This window comes from Rhipicephalus microplus, chromosome 9, assembly GCF_043290135.1.
Source record: "Rhipicephalus microplus isolate Deutch F79 chromosome 9, USDA_Rmic, whole genome shotgun sequence".
Taxonomy (NCBI): Eukaryota; Metazoa; Arthropoda; class Arachnida; order Ixodida; family Ixodidae; genus Rhipicephalus; species Rhipicephalus microplus.
This window is the reverse complement of record NC_134708.1, coordinates 129,910,660-129,933,586: the sequence shown is the minus strand read 5'-3', so window position 1 is coordinate 129,933,586 and position 22,927 is coordinate 129,910,660. Positions and strand designations below refer to the sequence as shown.

Genomic DNA, 22,927 nt, shown 5'->3' with positions numbered 1-22,927 from the left:
TTGATCATAGTTTGGTATTTGTCCTTTTGTTTGCCTGAAACGGACGTGCCAAGATGCATATTTGGCCTGAGCAGTCGCAAATGCTTATATTTGTTTGATGCACAAGTGGCCTGTGCATGCGTTCATTTCGTATCATGTAATGCTCTTCTGCTCACGCTGGCTTTACCACAGTGCTTTTTCAATGCAGTGAAGCTTAATCATCTTTTGGTAATTGTCTTTTTGTCTGTTTGAAAAGGACTCGCCAAGATGCATACTTGGCCTGAGCAGTCGCAAATGCTTATTTTTGTTTGATGCACAAGTGGCCTGTGCATGCGTTCATTTCGTATCATGTAATGCTCTTCTGCTCACGCTGGCTTTACCACAGTGCTTTTTCCATGCAGTGAAGCTTGATTATAGTTTGGTATTTGTCCTTTTGTTTGCCTGAAACGGACGTGCCAAGATGCATATTTGGCCTGAGCAGTCGCAAATGCTTATATTTGTTTGATGCACAAGTGGCCTGTGCATGCGTTCATTTCGTATCATGTAATGCTCTTCTGCTCACGCTGGCTTTACCACAGTGCTTTTTCAATGCAGTGAAGCTTAATCATCTTTTGGTAATTGTCTTTTTGTCTGTTTGAAAAGGACTCGCCAAGATGCATACTTGGCCTGAGCAGTCGCAAATGCTTATTTTTGTTTGATGCACAAGTGGCCTGTGCATGCGTTCATTTCGTATCATGTAATGCTCTTCTGCTCACGCTGGCTTTACCACAGTGCTTTTTCCATGCAGTGAAGCTTGATCATAGTTTGGTATTTGTCCTTTTGTTTGCCTGAAACGGACGTGCCAAGATGCATATTTGGCCTGAGCAGTCGCAAATGCTTATATTTGTTTGATGCACAAGTGGCCTGTGCATGCGTTCATTTCGTATCATGTAATGCTCTTCTGCTCACGCTGGCTTTACCGCAGTGCTTTCACAAGGCAGTGAAGCTTGGCCATACTTGCTTTTACGTGTATTGCGACTTATCAAAGTTTTGTAATAGCTCAACTGTTGACGCTAGAAGTGATGCATTCTATGTGAAAGTTTTATACTTAACTTCGGGGATTCATGTTTTCATAAAGTTTTCACAATATATCAGTAAGGTCGAGTTGGAAACTATGCATTTTTGGAAAACGCCCACGAACACGACGGAGACACGAGATTAGAAAGACTCAGTACTTCGCCTTTGTCTTGTCCCTCCGTCGTTTTCACGTTCATTTTCAAAGTATCTATCAAAATGCTGACAACGCTGTTTCACTGCCAGCAACGTTTGGCGTGTAAGAAAGGGAGCTAAATTTTTCTCTCAGCCTGTAAACCAAGCAATTGCGGCTACTCGATGTGCGATAAATAAAAGACCAAAATTAAGAATGACTAGCTGATGTTGATAATAGGTGCTCATAGCAGCACTTTTTTGCTGTGCACTTGAATTCCTGTCTTATGTAATGTTATGGTCCGTGAGTACACAATGACACTACTACAACCAAATAAAATTTTACTAACATTTATTTGTAAAATAACTGCTACAAAATAGAATTCTGATCCCCTTCTTAGTAGTTGCATAATATAGCTAGAAGAAGACAGCATCATCCAACTTCCTGACGACTTGACAACAGGGTGAGTCCACAATTTACTGGACCTGTACAAGATGAAAACAGACGAAAAAAACAACAGATAAATCAAAGAGTTTAAAAAATGGCACCTGAAACTTTCAACTTGCCCACCACAGCAGTGAAAAGACTCCTGTTGTCATATGTATTTTCTGCCTGTTGGTCCGCGGGCACAAGTGCCAGTCTTGTTTATTAATAGAAGCTGCTTAGCATCACTTCATTGCAAGACTTTTCTCTATCCGCCACCCGAGAACGCGCTCTGTAGCGGTCAGGCTCCGCCTAGAGACTTGTGGCAGTGTGACGTTAATGTGGGCAATATATACACAGACTTTGGTTGCTTAATTTGTAGCAAACTCATTGTGAGCAAATTTTATAGTTGAATTTATAAAATATTTGAATGTTATATTGTAATATAACACTAAAATGCTGAGGCTTTAGAACATTACAAACTCAGCCTGCCTACATTAACAATCCCAGTGCCACAGGCATGCAGGAACTGCTTGCATAATCATGAATCAACTAAACCATTTTGATATATTGACAGGTTTTCAAAAATGACTATTTTTGAAAATTTGATATTCATATTTTTCTCTTAAAGGGCAAGTTACTGTTGCTGAAAAGAAAAAAAAGCAAATCATATACAATATCTGATACTTTTTGTTTGCAGTTTACAGCTGCACATGGTAAAAGGCTGCATGCATGAGTGTTTGTTGTGTGCCATTCATGGTATTATTTCCGAAATCCTTATTCAATTGACAATTAGTGATCAGCCTATAAATTTTCTTGTTTTTTATTTTTCATTCCGTGCATTAGATATGAATATATTTTAGTTCAGAAAAATTTGCTTAACGAAGGGAAGTTTTTCTACTTTTAGCAAAAAAACCAAACAAAGCAAGAACTAGTTCTAGAACTTTTATGAAAGAGACAGGTTTGAGGTTTGACGTGATGAGAAGTCAATAAAGAAGGAATGCCACAGAAAGGATTGCCTCAACAAAGGAATTTGGTTCGTTGGGGTAACATACATTTGGCAATGTTTTTATGTACTTCTAGTTAACGCTCCACCACTAGCTTACAACAAGGAAAAAAAATAAGGTGGTGCATGCAGAAAGTTAACTCATCACATAATGTGAAAATTTGACCCAGAACAAGAGAAGGAACAAAGACGAGTGCTCACCTCCAACAAGATTTATCTTGAAGAGCAAACATATATACTCTTGAAATGCAAAAAATAGACAAATCATTCAAAAAGCCCACAACTGCCATGCACGAAAACCTTACATCCTCAGGAAAGACAATTCGTTTTGACAAATCCCTAGAGACAGAGTGAGAGAAAGTACTGATGCAGTTCAGCTCTAGTCTACAAATCTTTTTCGCCACGACAATTTCTCTTGTAGTTTTTTTTTTCCCAATGATAATGGTGTCACACAAAAGTGGTTTGGAGCCACACCTGCTGCAGTACAAGGCCAAGAAACAATTGCGACCATTCTTGAGGTTACAAGGGTGTTCATTGCAGCACGTGTGGCTGCAAAATGATTTTGCGGGACATCATTATTGCTGGAAGAAAAAACAACAAATAAAATGACAAGAGAAATTATCGAGGCAAAGAGGATTTGTAGACTAGAGCTGAACTGCATCAGCACTCTGTCTCGGGCTTTGTCAAATTGTCTTTTTTGAAAATGTAAGATATTTGCGCATGGCAGTTGTGGGCGTCTTGAATGATTTGCCTGATTTTCACATTTCAGGAGTATATATGTGTTTGCTCTTCAAGATAAATCTTCTTGGAAGTGAGCACTCGTGTTTGTTCCTTCTCTTGTCCTGGGTCAAATTTTTGTGCTATGTGATCCATTATGCATTACCAACATGCCTAACTTCATACTTTCGATCCCTGAAGTCAGTCCTTAAAGGGCCACTCACCAGGTCCCATAACAAACTGTGGAAGTTGTGTATCTAACGGAGAGCATTATACCACAAAAAGTTTTTCAATCGGTTCATTGCGAGCTGAGAAAACAGTTTCTTCTTTTTTTAACAGCAGGAAACAAGGATGAAAAGAGGCAAGCTCAAAACCCTTGCCACTCCCCCGTGTAGCCTTCACAAGCCAAATCTCTTTCCTACCCTCTCCAGCATCCAACCAAGAGGTCACGTGCACATGACGTGCTCAAACAAGCCCAACCCTCGAGCGCGCGAGCGGTGTTTTTTTGTTTACCAGCATTGTATTGTGTCTACTGCCTGTTTTTGCGACATTGTTTGGAAACGCTGGCTTTGATGCGGTTGAAAAGATGAGCATAATGAGTGCTCGAATGTGCAGGACCATTAATTTCTTTTCCAGGACAGGAGTCTGCTTGATGCAGTAACCGCGGAGACACAAACGCATGCGAAACGCCAGCACATTAGCTCGGCATCTTGTTGCAATTCACGGGGAAAAAATGCAAAAGACAAACACATTCTTCTATTGCATCTCAATATGTATCCCAAGTTTTATTAATCTCTTCAAGCAACAAATTACATTAACTACGCATGTCACGTTAAATAATTTCCGTCATGTCACGTGCCACTGTTGGCAGCGTCAGAGCACAGTCGTATACATATAGGATCAACGTCACTGCACTGCTGTGTATGTAGGGCGATTCATACTTGCACATCATAACCTCCTTCTCTGGGGGCGCGACCCAAAAAAAAAGGGGGAGAAGCGTTTGTTTTGAAATTTGACCCATTTCCGCGTCGCATAGAGTTGCAATGTTTGGCAGACGTGACCATAAACTCCCGATGTACGCATTGCACTTGTCAGCTCAAAATCGCCAAACCCGGTGAGTGGCCCTTTAAAGAAAAGCAAAAATTAGAGGAGAAGACATGAAGAATGCTTAGAAATTTTGCCATATGTCTACACCAAAATGGAATGCTATTATTAATTAGAAGAATGTATCTTTTCCTTGGCAACCAGCAAACATGACTGAGAACACACGAATACTTTTTTGTCCAAGTTAGCTGCTAAAGAGCCGAGACAAGCTCCGTGAAATCCTCTTGAACAACTTTCATAAGTAATGTCCAATACTACCCCACTATATTGTGGTTGCCGGCAGACACAATGTAACTTGTAAATACTATCTCTTGGCTGTACGCGAGCAGCCATGGAGTTTATGAGGGGAAAGTCTTCGATCATACCATTCTGTATGCATTGCAGCAAATGTTTGCGTAGCATAGCTTGGTTAAGGTTCAAAGTTTCTGGTTTTCTGCCTGACGCTATATAATACATGTTGGCAATCGCAAACAAGCCACAGTCAAGTGTGTTGCACTGGTTTTGTGCCTTCATTGTTTGAATGGTTAATGTTGGCGATTGTAATTTTAGAATATGACAGATTTGCCTAACAGCGTCAGGAGGGGTATCTTGATCAATTGAATCATATATGAAGACTGTGTTTTTGTCCGCACCAACATTTCTTACTGTAAGCCAATGATTGGGGTTCTGAACATGCAAGATTTGAACGAAAGGGCCTTTGATTTGAGTGAATTGTAAACATCGGCCCAGTAAGACATCTTGAAAGCCGACACAAGTAGGATACTTTTTCTGAATTAAATACTGTGCGACATTGATTACGCTATCTGATATGGAGGTGCCCTGTACCAGAACATTTAAATCTGCATCTGAAAGAGAATACCGTTTGTAGACATTTAGCATGTCTACTTTAACAGTTGCAAGGCCTACCTTTTTTACTTGATTTGGGAAAAATTTACGCTTGACAGCTCTCACTTTTTTTGGCCGCCCCCTTCTTGCTTTAACCAAAGGTACCACAAGTTTTGTACTGTTAGAATGCCCAAGATAACTTGTGGCAGTAGTTTGTGCTAACTGAGCTGGTGCAGCCTTTATGGCTGCTGAAGTTTGGTTACGAGGAAATGTGGTTAAATTTCTGAAGAAAGCCTCGCAGGACGAAAGTTTTTCCATTAACTCCTTCTCACCACAATCAGATAATACGTTAGCCACGGTTTTTGACATTTCGCAAAGACTCCTATAAGCATAAGTATACTTCTCTTGTGCAGTGTCAAGCTTCACACAGGGTGGTGACTGAATGCTGCTTGTTACCACTGGTGTGGCACTAGTGGTTGTGCAGCTGTCACTCAGGAAATGATTCTTGCACCACCTGTCTGGTATGCAAGCCTTGTCGAAAAGATCTTGCTCAGTAAAGTCACGCACTGCTACAATATGTGCACAAGGCAGAGTGTACTGGTTATAAAAAGCACATGTGCAAGAAGCCAAGCACAATGAAACACTGTACTGTGATCTTGGTGAAACTACAACATAAGAATTAGGAGTGGAAGTGACTTGATAACTTACATTTTTAAACTTCTCATACTGCTCTAGTACTTTACTTGTAGCCTCAGAAGTGCAATTACGGGACAATTCTAGCTGAAATGGGTCATTGAAATCATTTATGTTTAGGTTCAGCTTCATTTCTTTAAGCTTAGAGAACTGTAGAGATAAAGAATCATTATCAATGTAACCTACCAATGCTTCTATTGCTTGAACCAAATGCATGCTTGAAGAGAGATAATTTTTAATCTTTTGATTGTGGCACTCAATGCGATTATTAGTATTATTACCAAATGTAGGAAGGGCTTGCCGATATGCATGTACCCACATTTCCTTACACAAGTGCCAGTTATGCATATAGTAAGAAATGAAATCTGTGCAAGTCATAGCTTGGAGGTTAGCAAGCTTATCGAAGTAGTCTTGCTCAGTGGGGGAATAAACTAAGCTTTTTAAGAGAGGAAGCAACTGATCACGTTGCTGTCTAGCTTTTTCATTAACCTTTTGCTGGAAACAATGCAACACATGCCACGTACACAAAAGTATGTTAGAATTAGGAAGAATACTGGTTAAAATGCGCAGTTCATTGAGATCTTTATCAATCATCACTACTTTGCAAGCAGACACAACAAATGGGTTGAAATCTACAAACTTTGTGAACATGGGCTCAACAATTTCAGTCGTCTCATTTCGTAAGAAGGCATAACACACAGGTCTCCCACGACCACGACCATCTTGAACTAATATAGAGTAAAGAATATAACCCTCAATATTCACTTTATACGTTCCATCAATAAATAGAATCTCTGGATACTTTTCCAAAATCTCACGCATGTGCGTTGTTTGAAGAAGTATGAATTGCAGGTTATTATTTTGATTCATTTCATAGTGAATAACCCAGTTTGGATTATTTTTTAGCAAGGTCTCTACCTTCTCTAAAACCATTTCACCATGAGCCTGCTCATTGTGGATAGGAATAGAAAATCGTTGCTTGTAATTATTAATGTCCTTTGTAGTTAACTTCTTACCAGTTTTTTGCTCGACCAAGTTTTTAAAATCCTTTGCGCCAATGTTACATTTAGCTAAGTCAAAGAATTCTTCTTTTTCTCCATGATTCAGGAGCCTCTTCTGAGGATACAAATCATAATATTCTGTGGGATGGTTATGCTTAGCTTGTAGTTTAGTTATCTTGTAGTGCAGAGTAGGCGATTTACATAGGCTTACCGATACTGTCATTTCACAGCCAGTACCATTGTAAGCTTGCTTTGGTCGCTTTCCTATCCCCCTGGGCTTTATTGTGCGACCGTGAATGCAGCTATATTTAATCCTAATATACTCGAAGTCCTTATCTTCTGATGTGAATGGACTTTTATTACTCTTATTTATCATGACTACATGCCTGCCCTCCCTGCACCACTCATCAAAGCTTTTCTTAAAAGAAGGAAAGTTATCAAATGTTGCATTTAAATAAACTTTGCTACCCCCACCATATAGTGTATTTACTGGGTTATTGAGGACGGTTGGGTTGGCACCAGTGTTTACACAAATAGCCTGGGCACCAGGGCTGACAGGCCTGCTTCTGGATGTCAAAGCAGCCTCACAATACTTGTACTGCACAGCTGCAGTGCACCCAGCTTCCATAGGGTCACCAGCCTCTGTGCCAGGATCGCGCTCAATTCGCATGCAATCCCGAGTCAGTGCTGGTAGATGGCTTTTGCAGACAGAAACCTCGTTCACAGCGTCATTCGTGACAGGTTCACAGTGAGTCGCGGAACTAACTGAGCAGTCTTTCAACTGCTTGCTAGGAACACGCTGCACCTTTTTAAAACTATCACGAATGACGTTGTGCGAGACACTGGCTCGTCCTTCAGGCTTTCTACCACAGACAGCGGAAGAAGCAGACTGAATCTGTTTCTGGCTCACAACTGCTGTCATAGGTGAAGTGGACCTGATGGACTTGGCAGCTGTCACAGCAAGAACTTTGCCTTCACTGTCTGCACAGAGTTTAGAGCTCTGTTCTTGCTTGTGCAGTGCCGCAGCCTTCCGCCGGCTCTTCTTTGACTGCACCAGTTTCCACTCACTGTCGCCACACTGGCCGACAGCCTGTGGCACAGCTGCTTTTCCAGCACTGGCCTCCTCTTCCCCCACAGAAGAGCGCACAAGAGCACTCTCATGCTCCTGTGAGGCTCTCCTTATTTTCCTGCCACAAGTGGTGCTTGCACCTCGACTAGGGATCATTGGCTGAATAGGCCTCTCCCCAGTGTTTCCCTTGCATGGTACACTTGTGCCATAGAAAATGGGGGAAGGCAGGCTGTCCCAGGTCCACCAAGCCTTGCTTCCCTTGCAGCGAACGCGGACACCGCCAACGAGCGTAAAGCCAACACAATGAATGGTACTGGCCAGTTGGTCAGTGTCGTGTCTCTTCATGAGAGCACTGCTGGTTTTCCAGACAGGAGCTGGTGCAGCGGAAGGTCCACCTACTGCTGGAGAATATTGAACTGCATGCATACCAAGTGCTGGAAAATCGACTTCCAAGTTGATGGAAAAGTGCTCCTGCCGAGCCCACCCACTCCATGCAGATGCCTTGGACTCCTTGTAGGACTGTTGGATGTGTCTCCTCTCTAGTTGGGTGGACAAGGCACAGGCCTCACGGTGCAGGAAGTCTGCCAGCACCTTGTTGCCAAGCCGGCTGGGGTGGACACCATCCCTGCTCAGGAATCCAGGCCAGCTGTCCACAAGACTATCCAGGATAGTGAAGCCCCTCTCCAGGCAAAGCTGTGCGAGTGCGGCATTCACATTCCTGTAGTGGTCCTTCAAATGACAAACATCACACAACTGTTCTTCCCCTTGGCGGTACCGATTCTGCCCCCGAGGAAGAATGGCAGAGAAAGCTACATGCAACGTGGGATTGCTTTCGATGATTCCCTGAGCGAGCTGGCGATATTTGTCCATGCACATGTTGACACTGTCAACAGTGTTGTTCGTGCCAACATGTACAATGACAACATCAAAACTGGCCAGCTTGTCAGCAATCATTGAGAGCAAGTGCTCAATCCTTATTCCTCTGTGTGCGGCAACGCTAACAGACAAGCCACGGCGCGATGGGAAATACTGGTCGACGTATTTCACCATCGAATCGCCCGCTACTAACACACGCGTCATGTTGCGCACACTTTCAATTCAGAATTACACCATGAAAAAAAAAAAAGAAACAAGAAAGTGAATATTTAATCTAAAACACGGCTGTCAACTACGCAAATGCACTACGACACAGATACGAAGCACGTTAACACGGATGACCAAAGAAAGGGCCACGCACAGATATTGCTAAATCAGCCTATATGCGAAAAATCACAAAAATACGTATTGGGATGGATATAAACAACGTTAGTAAATATAAAATAGCCGTGAAAATAAGCGGTTGAGCTTAGATGAAGATGATGTTCGAGGCTTGCGAATATGTAGCAGAACAAGGCCTGTAGACAGCTCGCAGAAGCAGCAACCAGCCGTACTCCAGCAGCAGCAGCAGCAGCAAGTGAGCGTCTGCTGGCCAGCTGAGCCACGTTCCGATTCGGTAAATTCGAACAACGCGCTAAATCGGAAACGACGTATGCCATGACAATTTTTGTGACGTCACTTCCGTGCGGCGCAGGAGCCGTCCCTGTGTGGGGATGGCTACAGCGCCGCGCGGCGCAGCAGCCATTGCCAAGTTTGAAATCCTGAAAATAAAAGCATTGGCATCATCATCGACATCAACAGCAAAGTGCAGAAAATGATGACAGTATGTAAATACGGCATCTGCGTACACTCGTGGAAGACTCGTGTGGCGTTTGCACATACAAATTTGGGCAAGGTTCCTTTTGGCGTTGCATAAATTTGTTGCCAGACTTTGGGGTGGTTGTTGCCAGACTGCCGCTAAATTTGGCGGAAAAGTTTTCTTCTGTAGTTGTGGCTTCTCCGTAAGAGTAGCGTACACCGTCGTAGCGCGCGGTCGACGCGACAGGATCAGCTGAGAGAGGAAAAAAAAGAAAAGTAAGGGGGGAGGGGGGCAGCGCATCACCTCCTGCGACTCTATTCAGTTTTCCTCGTAATTCCCAATACTGAGACGCGATGTCTGAATCGCACAGCTGCGCACACAGCAAGAGAACGCGCCTCGACTTCTGTAATGGGCGGTTCATTCCGTTAATTAAAACGGCCTCTTAATTGCGCAGCAGCGCCGCGCTCGACTTCTGCTAGGCGCGGTTCATTCCGTTAATTAAAACAGCCTCTTAATTGTGCAGCAGCGCCGCGCTCGACTTCTGCTAGGCGCGGTTCATTCCGTAAATAAAACGAATTCATTAATGCGCGGTTCATTCCGTTAATTAAAACGGCCTCTTAATTGTGCAGCAGCGCCGCGCTTGACTTCTGCTAGGCTCGGTTCATTCCGTTAATTAAAACGGCCAGTGTCGCTCATGCACTCGCGAAATGCACCGCGGATAGCACCAAACTCTTACGGAGAAGCCACAACTACAGGAGAAAATTTGTCAACTAAATTTAGCGGCAATCTGGCAACAACCACCCTTCAAGTCTGGCAACCATTTATGCAACGCCAAAAGGAACCTTGCCCAAATTTGCAGTAATTTCGTGATTTATGTTGCAGAAATACGCTTCTGATAACCAGGTAATGTTTAGCATGAGTGTGAAAATAAACAAGTGTTTGTACAAGCTGATTTTGGAGCATGGAGAGAGCTCCAACCAGTCACGAAACCACAGGTTTGTGCTTGTTTTGCTACCTGTAACCAACTACTGCCCTGTTTCTCGAATAATGACAAAGGCGGCAGACTGCAGAATCCTCGGGCACGCTGCAGACATATTTAATGTACAGAATTAACTCCGCTTCGGATAAAACAAGTTACACAATAGACGTCAGTCTTGTGCCACATGAAAGCTGTTAGGGGTGCTAAAAAAATCGGAACGCTTTTCCACAAAAATTGAAACGACCATTGAAAACGTGTTAGCTGACCCTGTTGCGTTACCTAAAAATAGCCGTGCTAACTGATTCCTTCAGGAATCACGATTAATTCTCACCAATAATGTGTTTGAAATAAGTGCGGGTACTACTGTCTGTTGCAGAACAAAATGAAAAACACGATTTTGGTACTGTGTAACATGTTACCTTGATGTCTTTGCAGTTCAGTAGTGGCTGTTTTCTCAAGGAACTCGTGCAGGTGCTGTCAGAAGTTGCATCTTGTAGCAGTTGACTATATTTCACTCGCAACAGCATCAGGGAGGGTTTCTGATGGGTGCGCTGTATTAGTTCCCGCAGTTTTTGGCGCCTATTGGTCGAGCAGCATAATCACAAACACACACACACACACACACACAAAAAAAAACTTATGCAAAGGCATACTGTTCACACATAGCAAAAAAAAAAAAAAAAAAAGAGTTGGCAGTAATGGTGCTTGCGCTGCTGTGAATACTGTCGCTCGTATCATTTGAACTACTTCAAAAGGGTTGGGGGCAAGTGGTGTTCCAAAATGTACCGAATTCGGTGGCGTTGTGAATTAATTACCAAGCGTGCTGAATCGTGCTAGTAACTTTTTGCTCCGTGAAAATGCGAAGTTCTACACGATGTGCGAGATGGGGAAAGCCATATTACAAAGTGTTGTATGAAACGTCAGAAATTATAACAAAGACTGAAAAGGCTTCAGATGTCTTGGTACTTTATTTTGTAATGCGAGTGAACTATTACACAAATTAGATCAACTGATTTAGACAAAGGAACAGCAAAAGTATCACAAGTATCTATTCTCCATGCCAAAGGCAAACATGCATTGAGCTGCAACGCTCAGTCAAATATAATCTGATGGAAATAGCAAGCCCACTTTAAAACACTTGTCACCTTTTTGGACATTATTGCTATTGAGCGTCAGAGATGCACAAGATATGGAAGAAGATGGCGCTCGGTGATCTTTCATGCAGTCTCTGATTGCAGTACATGTATACTGAAAGTTGCACGAGATTTTCATGCTCAAACTGGTCCTGTGCATTATGGGAATGACAAAATGGCCAAGCCATTCAACATAAAAACACAAAGTGCTTATTTCGATCAGATTTTTATTGTTAAATTACATCATATATACAATATTGTGAAGAGAATTCAGTCTGTGATTGTGGTAATGATGTGGGCTTGTGCCTTTTACACACAAGAAAAATTTCACCAAAAGATAGAGGCTTCAATGTGGACGCAGGATGGAACTGACAGGCATGTTGCACATGCAGAAACATATAAAACATGCTCCGGTCTAGTGTCTGTTCACGCACCGACAGCACACTCACTAACTCACGGCACATCAGCTGTGCAGCGACGCTGTCACCATAGATCCCGGTGTATATCGGGACAGAACCTCAGTGCTAAGATGAACGTGCCTTAGATTAACCACACAGATGCCTTCTAGGAACATGGTTCCTATCCAGGCAACTCAAGCTGGAGCTATTGCAGACAGTCTAGCACATGCACTGCTCATCGGCACCTAGTATGTTCAGCTGTGGACATATCGGGAAGCTCGGTGAGGTTGCTTCTTTGCAAGTGTCCAGGCATAGCAGTAACACAGTCAGGCTCTTCAAGTGTGAAATAGCAGTGGTATGGAGTGCACTGATGGAGCACAGTGTCAACACAGTCTTCATTCAATGATGGTTTGTGTGATTCATAATTTTTGGAATTAAGAAACCATGTTGTTCTTTCACTTCATGCATCAAGTCAAATACAGACATAATAGAATGCTTCGTGTTCTTCATCAGCATCATCAAGGTTATTGACGGTGTTCGAGTAAGCAATCTACAGATAGAATATATAAGTGAGTACGAAAATGTTAGCATGCGCAGCTCATTGACCGAACTGTCTGACTACGTTTTTCAAATATGTCAGCCAGCACGGCACGTGGTCAGTGACTGCAGTAAAGTGTCTTCCATATAAAAGTGGTTAGCCTTTCGCAACCGACCAAATAGAATCAGTGTTTGTCTTGTTGTTTCTTCGTCCTCTTGTTATTTCACCCTCTTAAAAATGAATTGGAACCAATTTGCCCAAATATTTGTGTTGCTCACAATCTGTAATAACAAAATGGTTGACAAAGTGTGGGTGCTGTAACAGATTCCCTTAGCACTTATGTGTGTACGCTTCATTCCCTCTCCTGCAATCCCAGCTAAGCATGAGGAGAGGGTAACTGCAAAAAAGTGGGGGAAGAGGTACAAGGAGACAATGACAGACTACAATGATGAATTGAGTTGGTCATAACTGTTTTTATTGCTAGGTAGTATGGTGTGACCTGTGGCAGGCCGATGGAGAGGCCTGGCAACGGGACGGTGTGTAGAGTGGCAACACGCAGACCTATATAATAAATATGTAGAATACGTGGTCGAGATAGGCAAAAGGTTTTATTGTAGATAATTTTGCCTGCTCTGATCCCGAGTGTCCTATAAAAATGCTCGCATGAAAGAGGTTCCCATAGTGGAGAGTAGTGCCAATAGTTTGTAGGTAGTAAGATGAATCAGTCAAAATAATTGTCAGGACTAATTTAAGCAATTAGCAGTAAATTGCAGCATTATGTGTTTGGTAGAATGCAAGCTTCCATCTTCCCTTCTTGCCCCCCCCCCCCCCTTGTTATTTTTTAAACACACCCTGTAATGAGATAATTGCACTCAGGGGTTGATGGGAGATAGCTAGCATATCATGAATATCACAGTTACTTCTGTCACTTGCAACCGTATGTAGCTCAGTGTGCACAGTAGGGTCAAATTGAACCAGATTGAGAGTAGTGATGTTTTTCTGAGTCTCTCTTAACTACATCAACGCAATTGAGAGAGTCTATATCGTTGAGTGACCCCGGTGACATCATATTCTGAAGAGTTGGTACAGAAATCGAAGATATACGAGTTGACTGAATGTTTTGGACAAGCTCAAGGCGAAGTGCATGTCACAACGATCCTTTAGTCTGCAACACATGAGCACCTAGACTTCATCCACAACAGGCTTAAAACTAATATCTGAAGAAGATCAATGGCTAATTGGAGAATTTCTTCATGGCATGAATTAATACTTCCAAGCAGAGTATGATGCAGTCCTAGTGTACGAACACAATACCCAAATTATTGCCGATCTCCTGAGCAGGGGGAACCATTTCTCAAGTACACAAGCAGAAGAGGAATGTATGACTGCTACCCATACACCTATAGGCTGTGCTGTACCATCAGATAGGATGGCAGCCGTGCTACCCAAACTTACAACCTTGCCTTGCTCTGAAGATGTGTGTAAAATGAATTGAGTTCTGGGAACAATTTGTCCACATTGTTTATAACAACAATTGGACTGCGGCAAAAAAATTTCATTTTATGTGGCTGTTCTTCAAAGGTGCTGCTCGAGTAGTTGCTGGTCTTACAATGACTGAAGCACATTACAAGGACACTGTCAACACGCTACTGAAGAGCTTCGGTGATAAGATGTGCCAAGAACAAGAACACTGTGGAAGATTGCATCGGTGGACTTCTGTTTGACTGTCTGATAACACAGCCCTGACAGTATGACCACGTGCTCATTAACATCGGAGAGCTGAAGTCACTAGGTGTACATTGGTCATAGTTTTCACTGATGCTCTGCAACATCATACTCAGGGCACTACCCCGATATGTCGCCGTACCAGTGCTGCAATAGCTAGGAGTTATATTTGGACAACGCTGCTTATGCTTAGGGGCTAGACAGTCTTCTGAAGCTTTTTCAGTCTAACTGGAAAGTCTGGAGAAGTGTGAGTACAGCAATAGCAACGAAGGAGACAGTGGTGATCAGCATGCAACAAACTAGCCAGCTCGAAATCACAGCTGGGACCAACCTACTTCATCTGTTTACTGACAAACTCCCTCAGAAATCTTCAATATGTTGCAGAGATTCGTAGATTCTGCACATCAAGGCAGCACTCAACAGAAGCATGTCAAACTGATACTTGCCTGACACAAAATAAGCAAGTGCTTACAGTGTCGTTGTAGCATATGTACAACTAAAGGCCACAGGGTGCACGACTGCGAAGGAAAGGTCTCTTGCTTGAGGTGCAAATGTCTCCATGCGTCAAGTATGTGTGACACAAAAAATTACTCTTACTAAGGCGTCATAACAGGCTATGCAAAAAATCAGATGGATATTTAATTAAAACTAAGTGCAAGACAGCTGGAGCCAGGAAAGTTTAGAGAGACCCTGAAACAGTTCTTACGATTTTGTACAAACACATTGGGCCAGTAGATCAAGTCCTAAGTCATTTACAGGTTGATTTCAGCTCTCTGCATAAACTGTGTAATTTATTAGATCGTTTTAAATCTGTGAAGCGCTGCAGATAGCTGTGACTCCGCCAAACGCATTTTCAACTGCTCATTCACAGAACGACACGCTCTAGTAAAGCGACATCACCCTGGTTGCTGATCTGATTGGCTGTGGAATGTTCAGAAGTAGAATGGGCTTGTATTGTGACAGCACCTCTCAGAGCAGCTATCGATCACTTCGCGATCTTCGTCTCTTGCTAGACGGCGTGCATGCTGCCCAGCGCGCTGTTTGACAGTTTTTCGAGATTACAAGCAACCTGTCGGGGTGCAATCTTGGAGGTCTAAACTGGGCGAAGCTCAAACCGTCAAGTGTGCTCATGAGAGTTGTGCAATGCCAGCACGAGTCACGAGCACAGGTGAAATGAAGGGGATGATATAATTGTCCGTAGTGGCCTTAATACACGATGTGTTGTTGAATTTGTGGTGTGAATGGTTTGATCATGCTCTAGCCTAAATGCTAAAAAAAAAACAAAAATTCAGGGTCCCTCTAACAGCAGTTGACGGTCTAAAGAGGGAAGCTTTCCTGGCTATACCACACTGAGCAAAACCTCTGAACACCATGATGTGTGATGGCGTCTACATTCTCAGAAGAGAAGCCCCACATGAAAACCAGATTGTACGCTAGCTGCAGGCAGTTCATCTAGGAGAAAGGTGCTGCTCCACGTCAATTTGATGTTTACTATAACATGGAGTGAGCAGAATCACTGGATGGCCAAGCCCCGACCGACGTCGTGCGGGCAGAAAATGGGTTGACCAAGCTGAATTAATTTCAATGCCTGTTTTCCGAAGGGCAACAAAATCGTAAAAAGTTAAAATATAAGCTTGAAAAATTAATAGGAAGGCTGCTCAAACAGACTTGGTGAAGGAGCACGAGCCAGAAGTACAAAGTGAGCCTAGGAATTGAACGAGATGTGTAAGTGGCTGTTTGAATCAGAAAAGAAGGTATGACAGCACCTCCCTTAGTGCCCAAGGTACACCACAAGTTTATTGAGTAGCAATAGGCTCCTCAATGAACTGGTGCACAATTAATTGGTGCAAGGAAAGAAGCAGCCAGGACATATGATAGAGAACTCTGAATCAGCAGGCATTAAGAATGGTAATTGGCATTGGCAAGCCTGATGAGCCATCTAGAGGAGTCACCCTAGGCAGTGGGAAGCAACCAGAAATTGCGCATAAAACACCATGCTGCCATTGAGCTGCCGTCATGGCATCGATTACAGCTCTCCAGAGAAGACACATCCATTGCTAATCCTGTGGGCATCGATCACAAGGCGGCAGAACTCTTTTACCAGGACAGCAACTTAGTGAAGAAATTGATCAACTGTTTTGGCAAAATACACCTGCAGGTGAAATAGTTGGAAAAAAAAAGAAGACTGTTGAAGTAGTTGAAAAATAGGACCGAGAGGCTTGCCGACTTGATCGGCTTTTTCCGTACCCTGGTGGGAAAGATGTTGCACTTGTACTATGGTTGTCTTCATGCCTGATTTTCTGTCTTTTCTAGCATGCAGTAGACTCTCAGTAAACGGAAATCTGTAAAATTAAACTGCTGCTTGAATGGAACAACTTTCTCTGTTATGATTGGTTTCATACTGGAATGCTGCAACCCACTTCACCTCTCAGTAAACAGAACTCCTGTTAAGTGGAACACATTTTCCCTGTCCTTCATGTTCCATTCAATGAGAGTCTGCTGTATATGATCTGCAAGATGTAACATCCCTGCAAGCTTGTACAATGGGCTGCTGTCCTGTCAAAGCATGATCATGACCATATGCGTCCATGGGAACATCGAGCCTCAGCCAGGAATGCCACACGCACGCACCATCGCACACACACACACTAATTTTCTGCCCCGAGTAGTCACTAGATAGTCACTAGAACATCACTTCAATGGCCATAGCCATGCAGCTTCACATGTTCTGGCTCACACTGTGCTGCAGCACATGGCGCCTCTTCTTTGTTCGCTTAGGTGAAGGGCCACTCGCTGGTCGTCCTGCGGCTACTCGCTTGGAGCCTCTAGTTAGTCCTGGACGTCGTCTTGAAATTGCTGTCGGCTGCACTTTAATATACCGTCCACGACGTAACTCCAGACCTAAAGCAGCGTCCATTGCCATCATGGCACCAACACCGCACTTCTGCTCTTGGAGTCTTCGGAGGTGCTTAGTGCCACTGAGGAGGTGCCTTCTGTATGCTGCATTGCTTTTCTCCTCTGCATGAACTTGCCGTAACTGCTCAATCAGGGCTTCAAGGCTGTTGTCCGCATCCTATAACAATCGTCACTTTATTAGGTATAGCTTCAAACATTAGGTTTTCAAATACTGGAAGCACAGTATTTTCTCAATAGTCTCCCAGTACACACTTCGGTACTTTTTAAGAACACTGAAGATACTTTTTTTTTATCAAGATAGACCTCATAATTTAAGGAGCAATAACACAATTATTTACTATTGCATGCCATAAAGGAGTACCAACACGATTTTCAGACACCGAAAAGAAACATTTTTCATTTCTATGGTGTGCGCTATTAACACTCTCCGCACACCAGAGCCAGGCAACATGAATGAAATATTTAAATTTGAATTCAAAGTATTTATTGCCCAGCATCTCTAAGCCAATCACTCTGCAGTGGACATTATCACAGTACAACACAGTTACTAAGTTTGCAAAACCTGTGTCCTGCATGCAGCTTAAATAGCAGAAATCGCTGTCAGAGTCTTTGGATGACATCTTACTCATAATTTAGGTGAACATGTGCTTATGACAGCAGAATGACAGCTGCTGCTACTAAGTTGCGAGCCGTAGTCTTTTTTTGACGACTTCTGTTGACAAGTCCATGCAAAGCTGCCCTCACGATGCCACAATCAAAATCTCTGTTTTAAGGTTGCAGTATTAAAATAAATTCTATGCATTCCCAGTTACTTTGACACAATTTTGGGGGTTCTCAACACAAGTGTTTTTGTTAAAAAAAAAAACAGAAAATATTATAAATTCATGTCAGCACTTCTTTAAATAAATAATAATAAATAAATCATAAATGGGGCCAGTTGGCACACGGTATTTGTACACTAAGTTCACTTCTCATAAAATGTAGCGAGAACTACCACACTTACGAAATCATCCAACAGTAAACCTTGTCAAGCCACTAGTTAATTTCAATTAAATTAGTTAAGTCAGATAGATATTTTGTAAGTTCTCTGTTCCATTGTATACATTTTATATTTACCTCATGCTGAAAAATGCATTGCAGCAGTACACAAATTTTCAAAATTAAACATGCAAAATGCCACTGCAGTTGGGCAAGCCACCATAAATGGCACTTCCTGATTGCCTTTAGTTAGCGATGTTTGTGGATTGGCTGTGCGCATATGAATATTTAATACAGCTGTTGGAGATCACTTGCGATAAAAAGTTTGCTTTCTGGCTGCGAGCCAGTAAAAAAGATGCCCCATGATTCCCCCTTCCCGCCCGCCCCCCCCAAAAAATAAGAAAAAGAAAACCGCCCCCATTGCTGCGTGCGCCACATGCACAATGAAGGGTTTGCCTTAAAACCACTTTTGCCACAGTCAGTAAATTTGCTTGCTACACTTACTAATTGGACTGTATAACTATTGCTATAAAGAAAAAAATTACACCATCTCCCACTAAAGGGAATCGTGTAGATGCGAAGCAGCGGTCTCTAGGCTTACACTGGTGGCGACGTTGACGGTGGCACTCGCGGCGTCATTGTACGGGAGAGAAACCTGAGGAGGCGCAAAGCATGCAGTGATAAACGGGGGTTTCCTACTAGAACATGCCAATCGCTCTTAATAAGTAATGAGAGACATAAGACTTCAACTGGACAAACGACCTGCAGTCCGCTTTTACCGTTAACACGCACACTGTAAACTTTTATTGTTCAACAACACACTGGAGAAATCTCCCACTGGCACTAACTTGGAGTACCAGTGGCTATATATATGGGGTGACTCTTGAATAGTTGTGCAGAACAAGCATGTTATTTTTTCAATCAAGAAACTCACTAGCAGGCACTGCCTGCATCGGTGTTGCAAAGCGGGAGAGGGGGAGCGTAGGAGTGGGGCGCATGCACAAAGGTAGTGAAAACACCACGGGGAGGGATGCATAGAGAAGAAAAAGGTGGGCGGATGCACATGTCTAGTAAGGGTGGTCACGTGGCACGTCGGATTGAGCTCAACCCTGAGCTGCTTTGCACATAAAAATCCACAGCACATCATCATCATGTGTACAGCTTCATAAGCAGAAGCTAAAACAATGTGCACAAAATAGATTTTTCAGTCAGATCGTCAATTCCTGTAATTTGTACACCTGCACAAAGCAGTAGCTATTGTATATTTCTGTACAAATCAGTTTATGCAGTCCTTCTATGCCATGAGTTCCGAACAGGGCTGAATTACTTTCCACTAAGCCAGTTGGGTATAGCTTGCTATGTAGATTTCAGTGATGCATCAACCTTACACACACAATTCATTTACATTATTGTGGAAGCTGGCACGTACCTCACTTTCTTGCTGCTCAAGGTGTGAAATTGACGCACATGACTCTGTGTCAAGAACAGGTTCAGAGTCTGGCATCTCTTCATCCTGGGGTGGAGTAGTAGCAGCCATTTCATCTTGAGGCACTGGGTTGTGTTGCTCACCTTGTGCATTGATGGTGTCCCTGGAGTTTGCAAAAAACTCTACGCTTGGGCATGCATCTCCAAGGGCAAGCTTTCCTAATTCATGGCGGTCTTGTGTGGCTAGCACTGGGCAATTGGGGAAAATTCCACTGAATACCTTGTGCACAAGTGCTTGGTGCTTACAAAAGGCACCTGTGCACCCAGCTGGACACGTGCATGTGCCTATTTCGTTATTTCTATATAATTGAAAAATGTCACTGAATGAGCGGAGTTTAGCTATCTCGTACCGATCATCTCCACTTCGTCTACAACCATTGAGACGGCGCATCGTTGGATATTATCCGCAAAACATGAAGTTTAATCACCAGAGACGACGTAAGGTATTTATGAAGTTATAACATCATTTTTTGCATTACCTTTCACACTTTGCTGTTGGCTTGACGAAGTCTACAACCCATGACGTATTCGTCTTCAAGCCGTAGTCTTCTACCCAGCTGCAGGCGTGACGTTCATCGGTGATGTTTGCTCGAAGCACGTCGACGTCAGGCCATGAGCTCTCATTGTCTCTGACGCATTCGATCGCGCTGTGCGCCGATGTCTCACATGCACTGCTTTTACTGGCCATAGCCGTACAACACACTGCTATCGCGGCGATCACGTCTTGAAACGCGAGGTCACCAGAGCATTTCCGCGCCGCTAAATTAAAAAAAAAAGGGGGGGGGGGGGCGAGTAGTTCACCACAAAGGCGATCGCGTCGAGCGACAACGCGAGGGCTCAGGACACCGGCGGCCACAAATATACTTAAAAGCCAAGCGTGTTCACTGTAAAAAAAATAAAAAATCGCACAGTAGGACACAACGGCAGATTACTTCTTGCTGAAGGGCCAAGGGCGCAAAAAGGCGCAGGCGTCGACCCGAATGTTCACTGAACTAAAAAAAAAAATTCACGCACACGAAAAATTCACACTAGACCACAAATTAGTCCAACGCCACGCCAAACGCCTCTTCCTAAGTCAACGCGAGAGCAGTCCACGGTGCACAGGCGGAGACGAAAATTCCACGGGGGCGCGAGTGCATTGAACAAAACAGCGCAAGCCTTTTCTTCCCATCTTGTACCAAAATGAACGGCCATTAGGGATTCCTTCGGGGCGCACTCCGAGAACGAGAGTATTTCGTCATGAGGGCGAGGAGGACGCCAGCGTCAGGATTGCTCGCGTGCTATTCGCCTCTGGAGGGGACGTGCTGGTGACGCGCACGCCGGGGACGCAGCCATAGAGTTTCTTACAACTTAATTTTGAGAAACTCTATGCCTGGAACGTCGCTCTTTTTTTTCAATTGGGAGCCTCCAGCCAGCATACAATCTTGGAGGCCATGCCTGCTGCCTTGTGTTGCGACTGGCCGCCGTGTGAGACCACTCGCCTCCGTACCGCTCTGTCAAGTGACATCATGGCTGCTCGGAGGCAACTGTGAGAGCATTGCCACAGAACACCTACCAGTTTGCATTGCTGTGTTCGCATGGGGCGGCCGTCGGAGACGCTCGCCTTCGTACTGAAGGAGGAGGGTAAAATCACAGGGTAGGGCAGGGCGTTCGCGGCTATAGGGGAGGTCGTTCGTTCAAGAGTGCGAGTAGCCACTCTATGGATAGTGTCAGGGGTTGATGCATACGATGACACGACTGATTGAACGACAAACAACTGATTTATTAGAGGTTTTTAGTTTGACGTTTTTGTAGTCCGCCCCGCTCCGGGAGCACCCGCGAAACCGCAGCGGAGCGGCGGCTGATTTTTCTCTTTTAGTTATTCGTTGCCGGCCACAGAGGTTGCCGGCAGTGAAGCGGACCTTTCGCAGTTGCAGCGCCCTCTGGTCGTTTTCATCGTCGATAAACAAAATAAAAAACATTTTTTTTTCACGTATACAAGGCAAAACAATAACGTACAAATTATCTTTTCCCGAAGTATTTAGAAATCCACTTTTAATGTATTAACCGTTATATTTTTGACAAAAAAGCAAGCTCTGACTTGATAGTAACCACTCAAAAGCCAGCAAGGTTCCGTTCCAGATCCATTGCAAGCATTTACTGTGTGTTGTTTGCGCTTTTGACGCGTGTGTGGTGGCGGCGTTTTTATTTTTCACCGTTGAAACTGCATTTGAATAACCATGCAAGCACTCGCGGAAAGCGTGCCATCTCCGGAGACAGCTATCTTGAAATGAGCAAAGTTACTGCACGCACGAGAGAGGGCGCGCGCGTTGTCCCCCTTCAGCTTGCAAAAACGGCAGTGACGCACCGCGCTTCGCTTAGGCTGCTCGTAAGCGGACCGTATTCCCCGCTCCGGTAACCCGCTTAAGGCCTTAGCGGAGGGCGCATGCGCACTCGCATTCCCGCTCCGCTTAGCTGCTAAGCAGAGCGTAAAAACGTCAAACTAAAAACCTCTATTAACGATTCAAAGAGATTACATAACCGATACCTCCTGAACCACTTCGCGCTCGCCATCTCCCTCCGTCCCCCTTGCGGCCACTCTAATTAACCGCTAGTAGTTCCACATCATCACGATAAGTGGCGCCAGTTGCCCGTAGTAAACAAAATATACGTGACGAATAAAGGTAACAGGAATGCAGCAGTGATGGAAAATAGGGCACTGTGGAATTACAATAGGTATGATGTTGTGAGAGGAATGTGGAAAGGGGTCATGGTTCCTGGGCTGACGTTCGGCAATGCGGTCTTGTGCATAAGGTTAGAAGTTCAAGCAAGATTAGAAATTAAGCAACGCGGCAAAGGTAGGCTTGCTTTAGGAGCTCACGGGAATACACCAAATCAGTGAGTACAAGGTGATATGGGATGGACATCATTTGAGGGCAGGGAAGCTAGCAGCAAGACAAAAAAAAAAAAGGAAAAAAATTGAGAAGCGATTGAGGCCCCGCCGTGGTGGTCCAGTGGCTAAGGTACTCGGCTGCGGAACCGCATGTCGCGGGTTCGTATCCCGGCTGCGGCGGCTGCATTTCCGATGGAGGCGGAAATGTTGTAGGCCCGTGTGCTC

The 22,927-nt window shown here is 43.9% G+C and overlaps 1 protein-coding gene across 1 annotated transcript; it reads right to left on the bottom strand.

The window, feature by feature from the left end:
• Positions 1 to 1,499: 1,499 nt before the first annotated feature.
• Positions 1,500 to 21,741, bottom strand: LOC119185454 (uncharacterized). Its single transcript, XM_075874303.1, has 3 exons — positions 20,310 to 21,741; positions 19,775 to 19,934; positions 1,500 to 17,524 (listed from the first exon to the last, which is right to left on the bottom strand). The coding sequence occupies exons 1-3, from the start codon at positions 20,516 to 20,518 to the stop codon at positions 17,171 to 17,173; spliced, it is 723 nt and encodes a 240-aa protein (XP_075730418.1). The 5' UTR covers positions 20,519 to 21,741; the 3' UTR covers positions 1,500 to 17,170.
• Between the last annotated feature and the right edge of the window lie 1,186 nt (positions 21,742 to 22,927).